We start from the raw sequence: 23,258 nt of genomic DNA on the forward strand, positions 1-23,258 counted from the left end.
TTTGATCATGACATACCACCTGCCAGTAAGCCAGGAAGGGGAAGACAGCAGGTTGGTACCGGAAGGAAGCATGCTGTTCCACTTCATTTATTTGTTTCCCATCCATAGCTAAACTTTGTCACTTTCAGAAAAAGAAAAAAAAAAAAACAGGAAAAAAACCCCAAACCAAACAAAAAACCCCCACAAACAAACCAAAAAGTGCACTTCTTTGGTTTCTGTCTTGATGGCCAGATACCTTGCCCATGATCTAATAATCTCTAACACTGATTGTTCTAATCTTCTCTTTACCAATCGTTTTTAGAGGATGCTTTCTGCAGTACATTGAGTGCTGTCACCATTATTATTTTGCTCCATGTTTTATTTTATCAGAATGTTGTTATTGCTTTCCTAAATCAAGCATATCAAATTCAGGTTTTTGATTCTTTGGTTCAGGACTCTGTAGTACTTTTGTCCCCGTTTCATCAATAGTAATCTCTTCTAAATGCACAGAGTCAGAGAAGATAAGGGACATTTTTGAGAAGGCGGGGAAGAGGAGACAAGATTGAGTGGTACGCAGGGGTAGACGGAACGCGCTGCGATCAGCTGATACCAGTATTGGCTTTCATTAAGGTAGTGACCTAATGCTCTGGCGTAGCAGGGGACAGCAACCCTGCCACAAGCAGAAGGGATATTGTGGGAGAGTGCAGGGGCGGATGTGTGCAAAAAATAAAAAAGCTTTGGGAACCTGTGACTTCACCCATCTCTCTTTCCAAAGGCAAACTTGAATATATGTAAACATTCTTGAAAGATTTGCCTCGCTGCTTCTTAAAATCCTCTGTCAAAAAGTTTCAACACCTCCTTGGACTCAACACCTCCTTGGACTCGAAGCTGGGGTGAGATCAGTGTTTAAATATTCCTAGGGTGAGAAAGTTTTTTTCCTAATGTTCTAGCATGAGTGTTTTCTTATTGCAGTTTAAACCCTTAAGTACCTGGGGTTTGGCCACTGGCTCTGGAGAATGTATTGCTATTTTTGTAAGTACCTCTTGCATGTTTGATGGTACCTTCTCACAGCCTACTCCTAGCTGTCTTCTAGACTAGTTCAGACAATTCTTTTGCTTCCTCCTGTACGTATAATTAACCCACATCTTCCTTGAAATGCGATGCCCCAAATCAGACATTTTTGATGATCGTTCAATATGTTTATGAAAAATACTGACCAGTGCATGACCTGGAATAAAGCCCTTTGCTCATTAGATCTTTCCGTTTTGACAATTAACTGCTCCCTGGTCTTTTTCCAATGAGAGTCACATCCAAGTTACAGTCCTTTCATCTATTGTGTATTTCCCTCTGTCATGAGAATATCATGGGAGACCAATTTTGTAAGAATGACTGAAGTAAAATGAAGAATTGATGACATTTGATGCCTGTTTCCTATTTTCAAGGTCAATTACTCTGTCATGGGAAGACATTAGGTTGATTTGGCAAATGTTGACAATAGCTCATTTCTCTGTTGTTCTTCAGGTGCTTACAGTACTTTGCTTTGTTATTTGTTCCAGTATGTACTGAACAAGTTAAAATAACATGAGAAGTCAGTAGTTACATATGTCTAATTTTACACCCTTTTAAGGATCATAATTGCAATTCTTGCAATGTCCCTTTTAAATCCCCTGCTAGTTTTCTCTTGTTCTGTTTTTCTGACTTTGTGAATATTTGAGTTATTCTTTTAACCATCACTAATAATTTGTCCCAGTTTTTACTTCTGTAGGCTTCCTTTTGAATTTTAGGTCATTGAGGAGCTCTTAATTTTAGCCACGTTGGTCTTGTACTACAGTCTGCTCATTTCTCTGCACTGAGATAGTTTATGCTTGTTTCTTTAGCATAATTTCTTTAAGGAACTGACAGTTCTTCTAACTCAGTTTTCCTGTTGAATTGTTTCTTCCTGTAGCTTACCTACTAATTCTCATGAGTTTACTGAAATGTGCTGCATTGAAGTCATGTTCTCTCTCCTCTGTTTCCTGAAATTCACAAAATGACTCTGTTGGCATGTTGACTTAAGGTCACTTGTCATCTTTTTCAACCAGTTCTTTTCTACTGTTTAATACAAATTAGAAGTGTTTCTTTTCATTGCTTTCTCTGCCTTTTCTATTAAAAAAAAACAAAAAGTCACCAGTTCCTTTACAGTCCATTCCCAATGGGCATTTGTGTACTGAAATCGCCTACCAATATCAAGTCCTTTGCTTTATACGGCGTTGCTACATGCCACAGTAAAGCATCATCCGCCTGATCATCTTGGCTTAATTATCCATGGCATTCCTGACCAGGTGAATGCTCAAGTTGCCTTTGCTTTAATTGTCACCCATGTGTTTCCAACAGTTTTGACGTAGGCATCCACTCTTGAGGTATTGGGCACTTCTGCACTATTTAACTGGCCAAACCTTCCCATAGAAGCTGCATCTCTCTACCTTAACTGTATTGCCCTGTGCAGTATTGTACCAAGTCTCAGTTAGAACAGCTAAGTCATAATTTTTATCATAGATCAAAACTTCAGACTAATTATTTCACTTACATCTTTCAGTAGTTTATAATAGACATATGTAAGAATTTCAGCTGACTGGCCAGTGAGCTGCTTTTTTCCTGTGGTCTTCTCCATAGCACAGTTATTTATACCTGTCTGTAATTACTTATGCTCTACACCCACAGCAATGCTAAACTATTTGCTCCTGTAATTCACCTTCGTCCTTCCGTTCTATTTCCTGTGCCTCACTTTTTAAGATGCATTTCACATAGTAGGATATCTCCTTTACCTCATTCTCGCATTCCTCTTTTGTTTATTCTGTAGACTTATCTCTTAAATGGAGCAAATCTGTGCTTGTTTGTTCATGGGTAGAAGAACAGGGAAGAAGCATTTTTTTTTTTAGCCTGCTTCCGATGGTGACTCTGCATGTCACACCTAATTAATTTTCCAGTTCTCCAAGATGTTAAGATTTAGAGGTACGATGGGGATTTCTTCAGGTTAAGCTGTAGAGGTGCAAGAGGCAGCTCACAGTCGGGGAAGAGCGAGGGAAGTTCCTCGGTGAGAGGATTCAGAGCAGAAGCCTATTGTGGTGCTCTGAATTTCCCTCTTCTGTGAAATCTCTCTCAGCTGACTCTAGGGCAAAGTGATCTCCTTGGGCAGAAATTAACCTTTGTGAATATAGCCTTTCTGCTTTCCCTGTCCTCTCATATGTATTCTCAGTGTTGTTGGACTTTCGTGGAGACTTCTGGGTCTGAGTGTATCTGAGGAGGGAGAGATCTAAAGAAGAAATACTGAACTTGTCAGATAGAACTGCTATGTTACCATCAACTGAAATTTACGGTTAATCTTACCAAAATAACTTGCTCTGCACTCAAAATCCATGACTGCCCAGAGTAACAAGTTGGTTTAGTGGTTAAGAACCTGGGGGGATGTTTGGAAGCTCCAATGAAATTTGATGGTGGAGGTTTTCCTGAAGTTCGCTTATTACTTTTCTTTTTTTTTTTCTCCCCCCCCTCCTCCTTCCCCATCTCCACCAAGTCTTCCATCCCGTGGAATGTTCGTATTGCCGGTGTGAGAGCATGATGGGTTTCCGGTACCGATGCCAGCAGTGCCACAACTACCAGCTCTGTCAAAACTGTTTTTGGCGTGGCCATGCAAATGGTCCTCATAGCAACCAGCATCAGATGAAGGAGCATTCCTCTTGGGTAACTCACCTTTGTTTGTCATGCTGAAACAACCACCTCTGTACTAATTTATTCTGAAAGTTAAAGTTTTTATAGTAAAACTGCACAGTGGGACTTTTAAACATTTTCAAATAGCAAAAGCGTATAAATAGGTAAATTGTACTGGTTTTATTACATGTGACATTGTTAATTTACTGATGGTTGTAATTGTTTTCAGTGCTGTTTAAAGCACACAAGACAGCACAGTCCTTCTCAAGGCCTTAAGACATGTGTTTTCTTCCCCTCTTCACATCAGTCCCACTTTTCTTATATTTTCCTCTCTTCTAGCTTAAAAAGACTTAAAGGTTGCAATACCTTTCCTCCCCAGAAAGGTACACCAGTTAGCATGAATGCTATGCTTAAAAGGAACTTTATGCAGGTGGCATCTTTAAAGATAGTATTTCTTTAAGAGAAAAATTTAGTATTGTCATTGTCCTGACAATTGTAAATATATGTGTTGAAAACTCTTCACTAAAAAGCCTTAAAGAAATTACGTGGGAAATAACATTCAGTTAGATGACTGTATGATAATCAAGTAATAATAGACGATTTTAGATACAAAAACCTATTTTATGGCAAAAGATTGAGCCCAACCTTTTACTTATTCAAAGAGAAGTTCAAATGATGATTGGACTGTAATTAGTAATTATCTTCAGGAGGAAGAGTCATTATAGTATTACTGTTTAATTTAGAAAATTGGGGCTTAATACCATTCAGCAGTTGGAAGGCGAAGATAGGAAAACTCAGACTTAAATGTTGTCCTTTTTTCAACTATGTGGGTAATAAACTTCTGGAATGTTTAATCTGAAGTAGATTATTATCCCCTTAAGTATATATAAATCCAGACTGGAACTTTTAATGCAAAGAGTTATCCAAATAGTAGCCTCAACTCTACTGTGGATATCTCCTTCTGAAGTCTCTGACCAGTGTTCGCAGCAGGTCAGGTTGGACGGACTGTGCCCCACGCTGGTGCTAGGATCTGCGAATCTGTCATCCCGTCTTACCTCAGTATTGACTTCTGAGGCATTTGATTCTTACTGGGCTGTACAGAATAAGTTGATTTTAAGATCTAATGTGAATTGGAGGAGTGGGAAATTCTATAAATGGAAAAGGAGGACGTTCAGACTGTCACTTTTCTGGTGAATGCAACAGTGCAGGTTGCTGCATGATCTGAACTGCAGGACCGTCAGAACGATCCCCAGCTTTAGTGTGAACCAAACAGCACTCTCCCGAGCAGCTCCTAAGGTAAGGTTTAGGAGTCGACACAGGCGAGGAACCGTGCCTACTAGACAACCTTGCTTTGGAGATGAAGAATTCAAATTATCTGCCATCCGGGAGTAGGCAGTGGCTCTGGAACTGTTTCCTTCCGTACTCTTCATGTAGAAGAATAAGAGGGAATTGCTCATACAGAAGCAACACTAGACGAAGCACAGAACTGGAAGCAGATTACTGGAAACAGTATTGGGAAACAGAGGTTTTACAGAACAAAAGGAAAGAATGTATGAAAGAAAATAATGATAGTTGGGAACCTTGAAAGAGAGTAGATTTTACTGTCTTATCTAATGAAAACATTGATACGTAAAACAATTGGTCCAGAAGTCTGTAGAAGGAATTTTAGCAGCAGCAAATTTAGCTGTCCTGTACAGAAACAAGATGTAACTCATAATAATAAGAAAATGCAGCAGTAGGTGAAATAGAAGGAACACTTTTAAAAGGTGTGCTTATGTAAATGTCTGCAGGAGGTTTGGGTAGTACAACCGTGGAGTTATGGCTGGACATGAGCCAAGAGAATAAAAGGCATGAAGAGTGAAGGAGATGTTTACATTTCTTGTTCAGCATAGTCAGAATCCAAATCAAAGAAAGATGAAATTAAGAGGCTAAAAGTTGTCTAAAGGTGAAGCAAAGACAAAAGATGGAAATCAAGGACAAAAATGGAGAAATTTGAGGGATCTCAGTAAACAGTAAGGCAATCATAAAGAGCATTTATGTTCCTGTAGTCTAAAGTAATATTTCTGGCTCTAGCTCTAGAAACTTATTTCTGAGCCTTTTTAACTGTTTGCTGGGTTTTTTAAGCAACGAAGTATTTTAAAAGGACTAAAAAATTCAGGGATATATAAAAAACCACTACAGACTGGGTTGTCTCCTATAAACTGAGCATGGAAGAGGGATCTTTTAAGAGAAAGGTCTCTTGCATGTTTTTTTCTTTTAATCTTTTTTTTTAACTTTTGCAAGTCTTGTGTGCTAATTTTCTGAAAATTGAATATTAGTCTTAATTTTAAAATTTACACCTTAGTTTGGGATTTGGACTGTATTACTGCTAGGTAGATGACAGGCAAGGAAATCCACCAGTTGGAGAGGTCAGGGAATCCAAAGTGTCTTTTTCACATCAGTCTTCAGGAGGACACTTCTGCCTTCACTAGCCAGGTGACTGGTACTGCTGCTGAAGGGGCGAAGCCAAATCTGATACAAAGGCGAAGAACATCCAGCAAAGGGAATGAATTTGAAGGTGTCTATTCTGGATCACTTACGTTTTCAAAAAAGATGCAGTTCAGTATAGAAAGGTGCAAAGTTCTCAGGTGGGACTAAGCGGCCGCAAAGTTTCATGAAGGATACGTGGCTGGTGAGCGGCTCTGCAGAGGATGCTTTGGGAATATGGTTGCTTACAAACTGAACAGCATCAGCGATGTCAGGCTGTTGTGAAAACACCTTATTGGTGTCTAGAAAGGAAGACGTGACCACAAAATGCGCATCATAACTCTTGCGTTCTGCTCAGCACTGGTGCAGCCTCAGCTGAAGTAGCATGACCTACTTCTGTGTTTACTCAACGGTAATTTCTTGAGTGAAGACCCAAAGACTCCTGCTGTCCAGATCTGCAGACGTTAGCTGGTTCTCTGATACAATAAAAAGAGAAATTTATTTTTCCTGGGTTTTCAAGTCAGCCAGACCTAGTTCAGTCTTGGATGGTGTATTTTCAGAGCTTTGGAGCCCTAAGACCCAGAATAAGCATTAATAATAAGTATTTTCGTAAGGTTCTGTTTCCTGAAATTCTGAAGTGCCTTTGGTATTTTTTTGGTAATATAAATCACATACTGTCATGATTTTTTATAATTATATATGTAATATATATTATTATAGTGATTATATACATCTGTAAGTTCAGGTAGAAACCTTTTTTTGAAAGAGAGGTATTGCTGTATGAACACACTGCTTGTTGGGGCCTGTTTGGGGGGAAAAAAACAACCTTCAAACACTTTCCAAATTTTTCCTTCTGGGCTATTTCAATTTTGCTTTTATTAAATGGCCTTAAACACCGATTCGTTTAGTTATGTATGCGCAGCAGAACTGAAAATCAAACTGTTCATTTTGAAACCGCGTAGATTAGTCATTGTTCATTCTGTTTGTTTATTTTTTGTTTAGTCTGTTAAACTTAAGCAGTTTCTGTCACCCACAATTTCCAGGTAAAATGCTACAATAGCCAAGTTACCCTAGGGGCTTGTACCCGAGGGTCTAAGTTTTGATGGCTTATTATCAACTGTAGCAGAGTTAGAACACTCTTCCTGCTATAATGGAATGTTTGTTATTTATAACCACCCTTAACGTGGTGGCTTTGGAGTACGTATCAACAAACCGAAGAAATGTTTAGTTGTTTCTATAGTGATAATATCTATGACTTCTGTTGGGAAGTCATTATACTGGGTACTGATCGAATCTAAACCAGAAGACAGACCCTTTTATCTACCGAGTTAAAGTCTAGCAATACTGTAAGTAGCTGTTAATAAGATCTGGCTCTCCAAATGACATCTCCTATTTCTGGTTCATTTAGTTTCCCATTTAGACTGCCTCAAAGTTATTAAAATTTTTGAACGTGTTCTCGTTCGGTCCCCCCGAAACAAGCCGAAAGGGACCACGGTATTAACTAATATGCTCTGCATCCCTGTCACGTTGCCGTCTGTGTGTGCGCTGCCACCGTCCCATGGGCTCCTGTTTTCGAATGGGTGAAACCCTCCTTTTGTAACTCAGCGTTTCCCAGCAGAGGGCACGCAGCCCTCGCCCGCGGGCGGGGGACAGGCCTGGACGTCCGGCGTGTCGGCGGACCGTCTCTGCTGAGAGCAGGAGGCAGGCATGAGTGCTTCAGCTTCCTTCTCGCAGTACCATTGCCGTGTATGTATTATACTCGCTTCACTTACCCTATTGGCTTCCTTCTACTTAATCCACTTGGCTGCTTAGCACAGTTCCTCTCCTGGGAGAAGAGGGAAAGTTCTCTGCTCACTGACTTGGAAAATTTTTTTGCTTGCCTACCCATTTTCAGTAGAGAAGAAGGGTGGATACGCTGCCTTACTTCGTGTTTGCATCCTGTCTAGTTTACCGTTGTGGTATTATAAGTAATATCAGTAAAATGAGACAGATATTGGGGGGGAGGGGGTAAAAGAGAGAGAGGGAAACACGTAACTTTAAAACCTCAATTGTCAAACAAGTGTTCTTGCCAACCAAGTTTCAATTACCTACAAATTTCTAAGCCCATTGTAACGAGTACTCAGCCCATTGTACTAGAGCTTTTTGGTGGAGGTGGATGTGATATATAATTAGACAATTAGAAAAAGGTAGAAAGACAACTTTCGGTAACATGGTTTGTAGTTCCCAGCTTTTTAATTCCACGATGGAAGTATTATTTTTTTAACAGATGTAGCCTTTGACAGGAAGGCAGGTGAACAGAGCCAGGATCTATAAACCATTCTGAAATGACAAGGATCTGGCCACACAGAATACAGATGCAATGGGTTTTCAAACATATGGAATATCACAGTTGCATTTTACTGATAATTTCTCACATCTTTGGCACATATAACACAGTTTTTCAGTGCTATTTGTCAAAAACGTATTAGTTTTCCCAGCGGAAAGTGGTCAGCCCGCTTGCACGTGCCTCAGCCACGTTTGTTTGTCGAGATCTGGGCAGCTCCAAGGGCGATGCTTGTCCGGATGCAGGCGCAACTCAGTTTTGCCTAAACTTGGTTAAGGACGTACTCGCTCAGTGCTTGCCCTGGTTTCGTGGGAGGTCCCTTCGCAGCATTCTCCTAATCTCCCAGGACAGCGAGCTGAATCCCCGCTATCGGAAGGCAGCTGCGGAGCAGTGTTCCCAGCTGCGAGCAGTGTGCATGTCGGGCTGGTCGAGTAGAGCCAGAGCCCGCATGGTGCAGCTACGTGCTGGCATCTGCCTGCTGCGTCTCCGCGAAAAATGAGTTGAATCGTTGTTCCTACTACTTAAAATGACTTTTATTTATAGACTAGTTGCACACTTAACGCAGGCATCACTATGTAAGTTATATTCTGTTTGTGCTTTGTTTGTAACCAAGTTGGATAGAAACATGATTGTTTATTTAATAAAAACGTAGAATCCAGGACAGTCCTTGACTGATGTATCTGAAACCTTTACTGAAATAACCAAACCCCGAGTGCTCAGTTTGCATTTGATTCTAACTGAGGATGGGTGCCGTAGGGAGAGTGCCTCAGTGGTTAAGAGGAAAGGTATTTTAACCTTACCTTGTGGCTATACAAGTGGAACGTGAAATCACCTGAAGAGTGTACAGTGCAGAGCAGGGGCTCCTGCAACTTTTTATGTTACAAAAGAGAACAAACATTCCAGCCTCTCAGAAGTATTTATTTTACTTTTTTCGAGCTTTCTCTGGAACCTGGAGAAGCCAGATGTGCTTGCTGGTAGGTAGACACTGTTTTGGATCTTGAAAACTGTGTTTGTCTGCTGCTACTTGTGAACTTAGAGAGCACCGCTGAGGAATGCAGTTTTGCAGCTCACCGCTGCAGTAGCTGCAGAAGGCGTGCGTACCAGCCAGCGCTGTGCCTGGGGAAAGACGACTTTTACAATAGTCACCTGAACTCTTCAGACCTCGATTTCTTGTTCAGTTGAAAAATTTATTAAAATCTGTCATCTAGAAGCGGTGGTGAAGTGGTGTTCTAGGAACAGATCTGGAATATCTGGATTCATACATAATTCCGTAGTCTGCCTCTGACTCTGAGCTTGGCAGGTGTTTCAGAGGACAGGAAACCCGAAAATGTAAATCTCAAATAACCAGCTCATAAGGAAGGGGGTCCGTTGGGATGTCTGGTCACCACGTACTGAATTGTAACTGCGTAGAAGCTTCATTGATTCCTTAAACACTTACAGGAACTGGTGGCAAACGTTTCTCAGAAGTTTAATTATTCTGTGCATGAGGAAAAAGAAGCAGAAACTGTTTCTTTCGAATATTTATTGATAGACTTGGGGAAAAAGGTAAGTATCCTCCGCTGGGCGGTCTAGATATGTAAAAGACTGAGAGAGTTTGCTGAGGAAGGAATCTCAGAAAGGCTATAAAATTAAAAAAGGTTTGTTGTGCAGAAAAGCAGGAATTCTGGAAGAGAAAGTGCTGCAGTTGTTCTTTGCTAATGCACCCACAACTGCAAAGCGCTACTGGCTTATTGCTAGAGCCAAACTGATACCTGCGCTGCATGAACCATGGAATAATGCGGAGGAGAAACCTTTCATGAATGCCTCAGCAATTGGATGATTGGTAAAAGGGAAAAGAAAATTGCTGTATGACTTAGCAGTTTGGAGGAGAACCAAAACCATCAATACCTGGGTCCAGGAAGGTTGCTGAAACGTTGTGTCCAGATAAAGAGCACTTATTTCGTTTATGTGCCTGACCTTTTTTTGGATCATCAACCACGCTTACCACCAGACTGATATAATGGCCGCAGCGGTGCAAATCCCGCTGACTCATGTACCGTGCCCATTTAGGAAGTAAATAAAATGGATTGCCTGCTCGCCGTTCCCAGGAGAGCGTGTGGACGAAGCTGAGGGTAGAGCAGCACGTTGTTGGCTGGTTTCTACAGTTACGTTTCTGTAGCAGAAGGGAATGTTAAGTGGTTGAAAGCCTCTGAAAAAAAAAAAAAAGGCACACCAGACTGTTTTCCCATCTAAAGCTGAAGATAAATAAGACCATAAATTGGCCTCTAGGATGTGTGAAACCCTTTTCAAAGTCTGAAATACTTTGTTAGTTTTAACTACTTATTTGGAGTTGAAATTTATTAACACTGGGGATTTTGCAGTAGTACCTCCAAGTTCCAAACTGACGGAGGTCCTGTTGTGACAAAAGTTACAGATGCTTCATAAAACATAGTTTTTCCCCAGCTATTTAAAAATATGGACTAAAGTCAAGAAGAAACAAGATGAGCAGCTGGGGAGGAAGAAGATGGTACCGATACAGCAGTGGTAGTGATGGGCAAGCGGATGGTGCTACCTGGGGAGGCTCGCAGTGGCGGGGTCAGTGATGGGGAAGGGGATGGTGTTATTCGTGGGTTTGCGGTGGTGGTGGGTGCGAGGATTGTGTTACTCCGGGGCTTTCTGTTTGTGTTTTCTGCTGCTTTGAAGGGGAGAGTATCCCATCTTTGCAGAACGCAAAGGTGCTTGCAGAAGGTATCAAACAGGCAGGAGGTCAAGATGAGCAGCAGTGATGAGAGGGAGGTGTTTTTTATTAGAAATTTCAAAAGCAGAACTCAGCTAATTGAAAGAAAACATAGCTATTTCTCAGGGAAGTGAGATAGCCGTAAGAGGCAGACTCGCCTGTGAAGCAGCGTGCTCATTCAGCCTGCTGTGCTCTTTTCGCTGTCAGCTGCATTATCAAAAAGTTGGGATCAATGGAAATTATCTTTCCCCTATAATTTTTGGAAAGCGAAGCTGCAGTAGTGGCTCGATTGTACAGCATTCTAGACAGTGCTGCATTTGTTTGACAAAATAAATGGTGGGGTAGCACAATAGGATATAGTGTTTGTTACCACAGTGGGGAAAAAACCTTTAAAATAGCCTAAAAATACTGGAAAGAGGAGGTCACAGAAAAGGCACGCTGGGAATAGATGGTCTGTGCAGAAACCAAAAGATGAACCGGGTAAAGAGTAAAGTAGGAAATGCTCTAAAAGGAGGAGTGGAGAACAAATTAATAGAGAAATAAATGCGGAAATTTTCATCATGTAGAAGAATTAATTCAGGAAAACTAGAATTTTACTTTTGGTATCATCACATTTGTGTGCATAATTTCAATTTTACTGTGGACTTAGTAAGAAGTAATATAAACAGTAGATTGTGTTTTTTATAGGATTTCAAAATAATTAAAGGCTGATGATCATCTGTAGGACCTTTCATAGTGAGAGTGCCGTGCACTTCGACACTGTTTGCAGGGATCATCCGTTGATTGCAATCTACCAGGTTTTTGCAACACATTAAAAAAAAACCCACATCAGCTTGCCATCAGTAAGTGTTTCTAGCACTTACTGTGCAGTGAATTAGCAAGCTGAAGTGCTTCTGAACATGCTGTTTTGCAGAGCTCCCTCAACCTGAAGCAGTTAATTCTCTTGACGTCCCCACTGAAGCCCTTCTTGGTGAGAGGAGATAAGAATCTTGTACCCATCACAAGATTTTTGCAGTGGTACTTTGATAGGGCCAAGACTTTCTGTCTGCAAAAGCCAAAGATAATATATTGGGAAGATCGATTGCCCATTTCAGCTGGTATCTGAAGGTTGTTAGATGACTTGCTCTCCGTGGCCTCCGTGCATTCTGCTGCTTTGCAGGTTGGGTCTGTGGGCTGATGAATAAAAATTCCAGAATCTGAAAGGAATTAGGGTGCAATGGATTGAATAATTGGTTTAATTTGTGAAACAGTGTGGTCTTAATATGGTAACCAGGCCAGCGTACGCCTTGTAAAGCGGTGTTAGATGCTGACGGAGGCATGTGACTGGAATTTGACTGTAGCTGCCACGTGAAACTTCTCTGACATGTACTCCAGGGAAGAATATGATTGTGAGTAATTCTTTTTTTTCCCAAGACTACATTCATCACTAATCCAGAGGCAGCCTCCATTGGTGGTTTTTAGCATTCTCAGCATTGACTTTGAGTTGTAAGGTAATTGAAGGAGCGTAATAAATCTTCAATTAAGGACCTGTTGTCCTAATATATTCTCACAGGCATCCAGCTCATCTTTCCTTTCTAATTTGAAAGGAATTTTCCTCTTTTTTCGTTGTTTTCCAATTGCTATTAGTATTTTACTTTATACTTAAAATGCATCCCAATCTACTACAAACCATATAAATCCACAGAGAGAACAACTTCCTCACGCATAGTTTCTCCACCCACAAAAGCCTTTATTGCCCGTTTCATATTGCTAAAGCCAAGAGGCCCAGAGTTGAACATTCTCACTGGTTTCACACAATCATAGAATGATAGGGGTTGGAAGGGACATCAGGTTTACTAATTACTAATTGTTTATTTCATTGTTAGTAAATATTAGTAATTGTTAGTAATTGCTAGTTACTAATTTCTACTAACTGTAACTATATGTGTAACTCTGTCCCGGGTAGCCTTGCCTCCTATTTACATCAGTGTTAATCTGAATTTTAATTTGAATGCACCTTGAGAATTGGTCCTAATTCCACTTCGGAATGTCTTACAGGACTAGTAAAAAAGTTACACAGGAGTAATTAGCCACTAGGTTACACATACGTGGACCGTTAGTGAGTTAGATCAGAAAAACAGAACGGCCAGGTTACTTCCGAGCTCTCATAAAAGCAGTATGTGGCCTCCCACGTCACTGGCGTGAGTTCGGTGGATGTAATAACATTTTAAGACTTAATTCTGTAAGTCAACATTGGACTTAAACCACATTGTAAGCGCATGACTCGGGCCAGCTATCCGTTCTTGTGTGTTTGGCAGCACTTGTCACCAGCCTTTCAGTCTTCCTTAGATGATCCTGGGATAGTTGCTCCTGTGAGATTAGTTGGCACAACCAAGTGAATTTGTGAAAGAAAATAAAGAAACAGTCGTTCATATCGATCTTAACACTATGTTTCACTTTGGCTTTGCCCATAATGAACACAAAATTTGAAAGTTGCCTTTCACAAGCAGTTGCCTTGGCAAAGGACAGAGGCCAACGTTCTGTTGATTCCAAGAGATGGGAAGCGAAGGCGGTGCTGGCGGTCCATCGGTCGGTCTGTGCGTGCAGGCTCTCTACCTGCTCGTGCACCAGCTCCTTTGTTCTTCCCCCGCCCTCCCCTCAGAATACAGTGCCTGCGTTCAGAAGTCATTGTGAGAAAGTATAAGAAAGCCCTTAATTGGTTGTGATTGCCCCTTGATTTAATTCCTGATAGAAACACCAGACAATTGGCTTATTTCTTCATCTTACGTACTTTTGTTAAACTAGTTTCACTTTTCAATGTTATAGCACAAATAAAAACCCCACAAAACTTCTTCACCTGTGTAGTGTCTGTACTAATTTCTCAGGTATAGTATAATGTAACTGGATATTTCTGAATTTTCTAGTACTATGCATTTTTTACACTTCTCTGCTATCTGATTGCACATATTACCTTGCTCTTCGTAACAGTCAACTCATTTTTGTCATTCTTTTCAAAAACAGAAATCACCTGCAAAGAAGCTGAGCCATGCAATTAGTAAATCTCTTGGTTGCGTACCAAGTAGAGAACCACCTCGTCCTGTATTTCCTGAGCAGCCAGAAAAGCCACTTGATCTTGCACATATAGTGTGAGTATCTATTTTAATCTGTTTTTCACTTAATCAGTGACACAAAGCAAGGTATTTGTGGCTGTGTTTGACTTTGGAACAGGCTAGCAGAAAGGAGCCCTTAGATTAGAATTCTAAAGTTGCAATGCTGTAACTGTTGTAAGTGTTTCTCTGAAAAATTGTTTGAAACATACTGTTTTGTTAAGAATATCTTGTTAAGAAGAAAAGAGATACAGAATATGTTTATGTGCAGTTAGACTAAAGCCTGACTGTATATTCTACTTACATCTATTAACATTTCAAAGTCCTAATCAATCTTACTTTTTGCACATCACCGTCTTGGTATTGGATCAGACTCTATTTTCTCATTTATTGTAGATTAAAATTATATCAACAAAACAATGTTAAACATATTTACTTGCAATTAACGTTGCCTAATATTAGCAGTAGCGGGGTTTATCTTGTTGCTGCTGCCTGGGAGCATTGCCTTTACATTCTTATTTGTCTCGCTGAGAGGTTTGCTGTGTTTTTCTGCTCAATAGCGTTATTGTTACCCTTTCATTCTGACCTTATTGTCAAAACGATGGAATGATTTTAATGAAATACCATTGTAGTGGTGTTGGTTTGAACAGACTTGAAATCAGTCCGCTTCCCCAGTTTGCCAGTTTTCACGTCAAAAGTAAAACCTGAGACAAAAAAAACCTGAACAAGTTCTCTTACTGTAGGTATATATATAATAAAGTAAGCGTCCAAATAGATCTGGTTTAATGTCCTACAGAGTCTTGAGGGAGAGTCTCAGTCTTTTCCTATATCTAAATTTAAGCACGTGCTATAGAGAAGAGTGAGGAGAGAGGAGCCAAGCAAAGGGATATAGTTTATGTAAAACGGAGGACTCCCATTTCCATGAGTGTTGAGTAGTTTGCAGTTCTGAGAGTAGGTGGAGTTGATGATCTTCTGGTTTTCTTTTGATGTCCTGATTCTTCTTGAACTGTTGAACTTCAGAAACTTGAACTTGAACTGTTTGTCGCAGTTTCTTGAAGGGAGAACCGAAGTGTTCAAATCTGAATGTCTTCAAGCTCTGACAGCTCAATGTTAGGATGTGCTGCTTTGGCCTTTCCTAATGCCGTATGATTTTGATTGACTGGCTCTTCTGTACGCTCCTTTTAACAGTTGTGGCAGTCATTAGGAACAAGCTGGAGGCTAGCTTGTCAAAATATTGGAAAGGTGAGAATTGTAAAGCTTATCGTAGTGTGGTAAAACACTCGTGTGGCTTTCTTTTGTGAAAAGCGTAGAAGATCCATAATTTGACATGGAAGAGTAGTTGCAATGCTAGACTCCTTAACAGCAGAGCTTTGAGCTTTACCAATTTCTGCTTGGCTGTGTGATTGTTTTTTTCCAGTTCTTGCATCACTGAATATTTACCAACTTTTGTAATGCTTGCTTTAGTCCTGTGCAGTGAGGGGAGTTGATCTGATTTAACGGAATATAATTGTTCTGATTTTCTCTGTGAAATTGCACTCAAATTAAAAAAAAAAAAAAAAAGGTCTGTTATGCTACTGTTCAATTCAGAGCTGAAGTCTGTGCTTGCCTAAATTAATGGCTTATCAGACCCACAAGGACAAGGTTGTACGTTGTCCACAGAATTAGCTCCGTGCCTTGGCCGGGATGTGTTGCGGAGCTTGTCATTTAGCTTTAAATCTGGATTTTCTGCAGTAAGGGTGCTGCTCAGCCTCATGGAAAACAATTTCACCTTTAAAATCTTATCAGATCATTAATCCGTTCACATTTTTCTTTTTAGATTTTTCTCTGTGCTGCTCCATGTTGAAACGCGCTAACGTTCACGAGGGAAAATCGGTAGTTTACAATGTAATACTTCTATTAAAAAAAAAAAAAGAATATGTAATTGCAGAAGTACAGCGTATGAAAATAATTACAGCAGTGGTGTTGTGACTGCCTGCGTGAAGGAAGGCTGCAGAAACTGACCCCAAAACTACGAGCTGAAGTTTACTTCTGACGCAGATTACCAAGTTTGAGGAATTACTGCTTTCTTCTGCTAGGACTCATTAATTTGTTGCCGGGGCAAACAAGTTTCAGTCCTCCGCTAGAGAAGGAATGGTAAAGGCAAAAGCGGGTGGCTTACTTCTGTGTTTCGTATTTTTAGTACGTGACCCACTGGAGGTGGAGGAGTGCCTCCACGCTCGCTTTTTGCTTCCGATCAGTAACGGCACCTCGGCGTACGGACATGGCAACGCTGTTTTCCCGAGCCCAGAGGCAGCTGCGTGCCGCAGCGGCGGTGGGAGCCGCTGGGGAGATGTTGGCTGCGCGGAGATGGGCAGGGGGTGCTCCGGGAGCCTGGCAGGAGCGCGGGTCCTGGGGACGCGCCGGTGGGGGTACGGCTCGACACCCTCCGCAGTGGCTGGGACTGCTGCCCAGCCGCTCTTGGCAGCAGCAAGACAGCTCGGAGACATCTGCTCTGTGCTGCCAGCTTTAATTTGGAGGGAAAAAAATGTGCCCTAAGAAGCCAAAGTATTGGGAAATACTACCTAGTACTGCAAGGACAACTGCGGGAACAGCAGATAATGGTCTGGTGTAAAAATAATGTAAGTAGGTGGTTTATATCGAAAAGTAAATGACGTGAAAACAAAACGAACATAGGACTAAAAAGACCTACTGGGCTCTTTAGGTAAGTGATATAAGACCTTGGGGGCTTTCGGTATAAGCAATACCACTGAAATAAAAAAAAAAATAAAAAAAAAGAAAGGCACACAAAAAAACCCCCCACAGTTTTTAGCCAGTGGAGATTCTTTGACAGAACTCAACTAATAAAGAGGAATTGCTCAGGGCCACAATGAGTCATTATTTAGGTGTCAGTGATTGTGACTTGATTACTTTTTTTTTTTCATGTAAACGAGGTGCACATCAGCATCTAACAAATGCTTTAGAGGAGGCTGTCTCGCAAAGCCAAATCAACTTCAGCTGAGTAAATAATGTGAATGTAAAAATACTAATAACTAGGAACAGTTTAAGAATACTTGGCCGAATGTTCCAGGGAAAAGAAGGCTTGGAAGGGAAGAAAAAACAGCTATACTTGTCCAGGGAAGGAGAAAAGACAAAAATTGGTAGCAAAGAATGTAAGCGAGTGGTTTAAAAGTTGCCGGAGAGTACTTTTCAGGTTGTGGTTTGGCAGGGGGGCAGCAGTTGTGCAATATGCTGATGGTGAGATATACTTACCTTCCGGAGAGAATCCAAAAGGATCTTGAATTGCGCCGTCTATGTTTTCAGTCCAAACTGCATTTTGAAAGAATTTCTTAGTTTGGATACTTGCTGCTTATCGTTGATGTGTCTTGGAGCATTGGGAAGTTCCCGGAGCACTGGAAGAAAATTCATATGATCTCATTTCTTTTTTCAAGGAGGTGGGGGACAGGGAATGAAGTCAAACAGGGCAATCTCTGACATGTTATGTTTACCAACATGACTTTGATGGTGAATAAAATAATTGAGCAGTAGATAAGCTATTTTGTTGATCAGTAAATAAAAAGGTGACTCGTGCCAATCAAGCATAGGCTTTTGGTGTAGTCAGGCTCAGTTTGCATCTTTTTTGATTAGATTCATTTCGATTAATAAAGTGATATTGTTGGCATAATGCATTTATTATGAGCATTGATTATTGTTTTCTAAATTATTCAATAGAGCACATATACAGCAGATTGGGGAAAAAAAATGTTTAGCCCATTGCCCTCAATATAGCTGCAAAAAGAAGGTTGCTGAATAGGGGGTGTTTTCAAGAGGAGTCCTGCAGAGACCAAGCCTGGCTTCTACCTATTAGAGGTCGGTTTCATGACCAGGAGGAAACCGTAGAAAATCACTGCTGATGGGCTAGGTAGGCAGATGAGACAAACACTGGAGGAATGAAGAAGATGAAAAGGACAGTATGCTGGGCAGAATGAGTCCAAAAAAATTGCTGGAGGTCATGGTGTGCAGTTGGCTGGATGTGCATTTTCAGGGCGATTTTGTAACCAAGGATGCTAACAGGATCTGAGAGCGCAAACAGGAGAGTTTACCCTTTGTGCTTGGTGGTGGCAGGAGCTGTGCCAGAAAACTCTCTGGTTACAGCACCCACAGTCAAGAGAAATGTTGAAAGACCAAAGGGTTTGAGAAGGTCAATGAAAATGATTAAAGGACTGGAAATAGATGTGGGAAGATGCAGAGCTTTACATCCAAAGACTCAAGTAATGTAAGTATAACACACAGAGGTTAAGGAATGATTTGATATTTCTAAAAATATCCATCCTAGAGAAATGAAATCCTGGGGAGCTTTAGCAGAGAGACTTAGCAAAAGACACAGACCAGAAGTTGAAGCTAGGCAGATTCAGAATAAGAAATATGTTTTTAATAGTGAAAGTAAGTTAATAATTGTTAGAATAGATTACCAAAATCAAAAGCGGTGGTGGAATTCCCACCATTGAAACTTTAAAATCAAGAGGAGAGTATTTTTAAATCAAATAAGAATTCCGGTCAGTCTTACTTTCTGTGTTTGACAGAAGCTCAATTATTACAGTGTTTCCTTACAGCTTTATGAGATACGAAAAATGCATACACAAATTTCAGTGTAGTCTTAGAGTCAGGAATTTTACAGAATCCACTGCCAGAGCACCGTCCATATGCTCCGTAAGGCAGTTATGGATTTGCTTTACTTACATTTCCAAAAATAAGTGAAACTACCTCTGCCCCTCTTTACCTGCATTCCTGCAGCCGTGCTGGGTCAGTAATACAAAAAATGGAAATTCTGCTATTTCCTGCTATTTCGGTGCATTCTGCTTCTCTTCGCCTTATCTCTCTCCCTGCATCCTCCTCCAGATCGTAAGCTGCGGCTAGGTGGGAGTTTCCTGGCTGCTATAGAGGAATTCTGCATGAATCATACTCTTTTTTAGGTGTCGGTTTTCTGAATACGATTGCTGGAACCCACAGGCTCCAAAGGCTGCCCCTTTTTTAAGGAATTACAGTCTATGTGATGGAACAAAATGAATAGGCATTAAAACACTCTTCTTAGTTTATATTTGATAAAGGAGAGACTGTATTTGACATGGATTGTTTCTCCTGGGAGAAATCATTTAAAGTTTTCCTTCACTGCGGTGTTATTTCAGGTTATAACTTGATCATTTTCCCCATGCAGACCCCTCCCATTAAAGCCTTTATTTTAAAATGTTATCTGAGATGGATCCTTTCGGTGACACAACCCTGTTGCACAGGACATGGGAAATTAACCGTTGTTAACTGAAATAAGTGTGCCAGCAAAAGCTACCACTGCCGGTATCATCCGACAGTAAACTGTACAGCGCTTAGGTGTTCTTGTGCTGTCGCTAAACACAGTCATCCTCGGCGGTGCGGCTGCTGCTGCGGCGACAGATGGGCTGCGTCACGCTCGGCTATGGCAGTCGATGCTGCTGCCCCGAGCTGCTCCTCTCTCCTCGCTGCGAGAAATCGGCGTCTTCACGGGAGAGGCGGCGGAGTGTGGCATGTGTCACCTCCGCAGCCGTTCCTCTTCACAGCTTGGGGGAGTTCAGCGTGACACTAGTGAAGGTGGGTTTGCGCTAATGAGTTATGTCATGGTTGGCGACAGCTGAAGGGGAAACGTACGTCCCACTCTGGTGGCTCACAGAAAGGGAGTCTGTCTGCTACGAGTCTCTCCAGGTGACAAATATGTGAAGCCGCGGAGAGATAAAGGACTATGAACTCCCCCAAATCATAGTCCGTCCTATGTTAGAGGACCAGAGATGCTTCTTTAAGCCTTTGGCAGATAAGTGAAAATGGGATGAGGAGGCGTTTGCAGGGACTCACAAGGTGTTCATGCTCCTGCTGGCAGCGATGACAAAAAAGAAGTTGGGGCCATGTCGTGCTTGTGTTAACGGGCTTTCCCTGTGGTCAGCCAAGGCCAGTATCGTAAGGCAGTGATCACCTCTGGTGTATGAAAGTTGCCCCCCTGGAAGGGAAGCTGGGGGCACGTTGATCCATGCAAGCCACGTAGCTCCGAGCTGCTGCGAAGCGCAGCAGGCTGCTGTGGATCCGTAGCCGGCTCCCTTGTGCGAGCCGTCGCCATCCCCGGCTGCTTTAGCCGCACTCCTGGCGCTCGGGGACTGGGAGCTGTTGGGGCAGCGCCGTTGCAAGCCCGCCTTTGGAGTCCCACCAGCCAGTCCTGGACCTGGATGCAGCAGTCGGGTCCAGGCTCAGCCCTTCAGAGAGCTGCCTGGTAATGGGAGAAGGTATAATGGTGTCGGTAATATTTACTGATGTTGCTAATATTTACTTCAATGCAGTAAAGAGGGGGGAAAATACTGTGCTCTGTATGCATAGAAGATGATGTGGCTGACACGTGCTAGCCGGTGTATATATGGTCTATATTATATACAGTGCAATGTAGCCATGCCCTGGCTGTTGAAAAAGTACAGTTTCTCTTTGTGATGGAAGAATGGTGTAGCAGTAGGGTCTAAATGGGGAAAATTGCCTATGGACTGGCTTCTTGTTCTTCCCTGTTACCTTATTTTATTTACATGTCACTTTAAGTTAGAATTTGAACTAGACCCCGTTCCTAGCAAAATGACACTTCATAGACTGACCTGAGTTCAAAAGACCAAGAGAATAGGTTTGACTCTTTGAGAAAGGCAGAAATTGCTGAATTTAAAATGGAGCATGGTTCTGCATCGCCTGCGTCCCATAAGAAATCACAATGACCTTTTTGTTCTCTGCCAGCAGTGGTACGACCGATTTAGGAAGAGATTCAGGTTTGACACTGAATATATTTCCTCCCAGAAATTTTGCAATGTTAAAATGATAACGTGCAAAAGGTTTGCCTTTGCACATGAAAATAAATTTTGTAAGATCTTTGTGAAGAGTTATGGTAAGAATACCGGTTTGCAGATTACAAAGGTGTTTCTGGACCATCAGATACATGTTGTGTCTTGTTTGATGATCCAAAAGCCATTTATTGACTGTTCCCTTCTTTTCCCCACAAACACTTTCTCAGGCAGCAGTGGCTGGGGTCTCTTTCAGTGCTTCAGCTCAAACCCTGGAGGGAGCAATAACCTGTCAAAAATCATATCCCTTTGTCTACCGCTGTGGACAGCTCTACTGAACAAGTGAAAAATGCGTGGATGACAGTGGAAACCAAATACTGCTATGCTTACAAAACTGCCTGTTTCTTAGCCCAGGCTGCCGACTGCCTCTGCAGTGCTCGCAGTGGGGCTAAAACGTCGTTAGCTAATTTAGTGAGTCTGCTTTTGGTGGAAATCATTCCTTCTTGCAGTTGCCAAAAAGCTCTGTGGCTTAGAGGTGCTGAGGCACCTCGTTGTCTGAGGTACGGTACTCCAGCGATGCTCGTGTGGCTCAAAGGAGATGCTCGTGTGAGCTGCCCTAGAGCTCTTGCCCCCCAGGAGAGAGAGGAATGCACATGGGTGATGCTGGCCGCTGGATCTCGAGTATCGTGGTCCCCAGGGCATCATCCAGCTGTGGCTACCGCGTGATCTTCGGCTATCACGTTAATGTCTTAACTTGCGCATTACTCTGCATCTGTTCCTCCTTTTAAATCACTCTGGTTTAAATATCTCAAAAAACAATACTCCTAGCAAGAAAAATAATGCTGTGGTGAATTTTGATTAACTGTACATAACTGCTGGACATACCCACTGCAATAAATTATCACAGAATCACTACGGTTGGAAAAGACCTGTAAGATCATCAAGTCCAACCATCAACCAAAATGCTTCACTATCGTTTCCCACGTGGAAACCCTCAGGAGCCCAACCCCACCCTATTTTATAATAAATTTTATGTATGACAGTTTTCGTGACGTAGGCTTTCCAGCCCGTTCAAAGAAATCAATCCAGCCTCACTCCGTGACTGGATTTCTTGGACAGTGACAGTCCTCGATGGAGGGCCACGGATAAAGGGAATCCAGCGGATTTCCTGTATTTGGATTTTCAAAAAGCCTTTGACAGGATAATTTGTCAAAGGCTATTACAGAAACAAATTACCATGGCATTGAAGAAGTCTTTTGGTGTACTGAAGAGTGTTAAAGGTGAGGGAAGCAAAAGCCGGAGGTTCACGGTCGGTTCTCCGGGTGGAAGCCCATAAGCCGACCTGAAGGGGACTAGGCGGGGATGTCCCCTCTCACGTTGCTGGTGCTGCTGGAGAACAGGGCTGGTGTCTGCTGGAGAACGGCTGTGTGAAGTGTTACAGACCACTGTGCTGCTGAAACCACCTCGCTCTGGATCGGGGCAGCGACTGATCTGATGAGCGGTGTGTTTATACTCCTTCACCCTTGTGAGGCTTGTCTGTCCGACTGCTGAACCTGAAACGGCAAACAAATCACAGGCTTTCTTCCAGTCAGGGAAGTTTCCTGGAAAACCTTCCTGGCCTCCGAAACCTTCACGAAAACATAGATCCTTTCTCTTAGAATCAAGGACTGCTGATCCAAATCGGCTTCTTAAACGTATTAAGTAAAATCTAGACGAACACAAAGGAAAGGGAGGAGAAATACGCTTAGGTTGCCAGTATTTATTGCAAACGTACATCAAAGATGACTTTTTGTAGAAGTTAAGGTCAGAAAACATTAAATCAGTCGGTCTGACCTCCTGTATCTCATTGATCATTAAATGTCACCACCTTCCCTCTCTACTGAGCCCCGTAATTTGTATTTGGGAAAGGTTACCCTCCATAAAGGCACTCACTCGTGATTTCCAGACATGATAAATGCCCAGTTTCTCGAATAGTACTTTGTTTGAATGGGTAGTCTTCCTTCCTGGTTAATATTTGTGGTTTAGTTCCTTTTTTTCCCCTCTTAAACTATGTTCTCTTTCCAGCCCTTGTTTTACTTTTATTTCTCTACCTAAACACTAATACATTTCCGTATATATTTATATATATGTTCAAGGATCAGATTAGCTCTGCTTCCAACAAATTGCCTTCACCGTCCGCTGTGGTCTATAAT

The 23,258-nt window shown here is 41.8% G+C and overlaps 1 protein-coding gene across 1 annotated transcript in view; it reads left to right on the plus strand.

Moving 5' to 3' along the window:
* The window catches only part of DTNB (dystrobrevin beta), a 206,895-nt gene that overhangs the window by 57,196 nt on the left and 126,441 nt on the right, over positions 1-23,258 (plus strand). The window contains exons 8-9 of the mRNA XM_059835577.1: positions 3,533-3,699; positions 14,172-14,296. Of these exons, the coding sequence (XP_059691560.1) occupies positions 3,533-3,699; positions 14,172-14,296 (292 nt within the window). The remainder of the gene's footprint in view (positions 1-3,532; positions 3,700-14,171; positions 14,297-23,258) is intronic.

The sequence above is a fragment of the Gavia stellata genome, chromosome 2, assembly GCF_030936135.1.
Source record: "Gavia stellata isolate bGavSte3 chromosome 2, bGavSte3.hap2, whole genome shotgun sequence".
Classification (NCBI taxonomy): domain Eukaryota; kingdom Metazoa; phylum Chordata; class Aves; order Gaviiformes; family Gaviidae; genus Gavia; species Gavia stellata.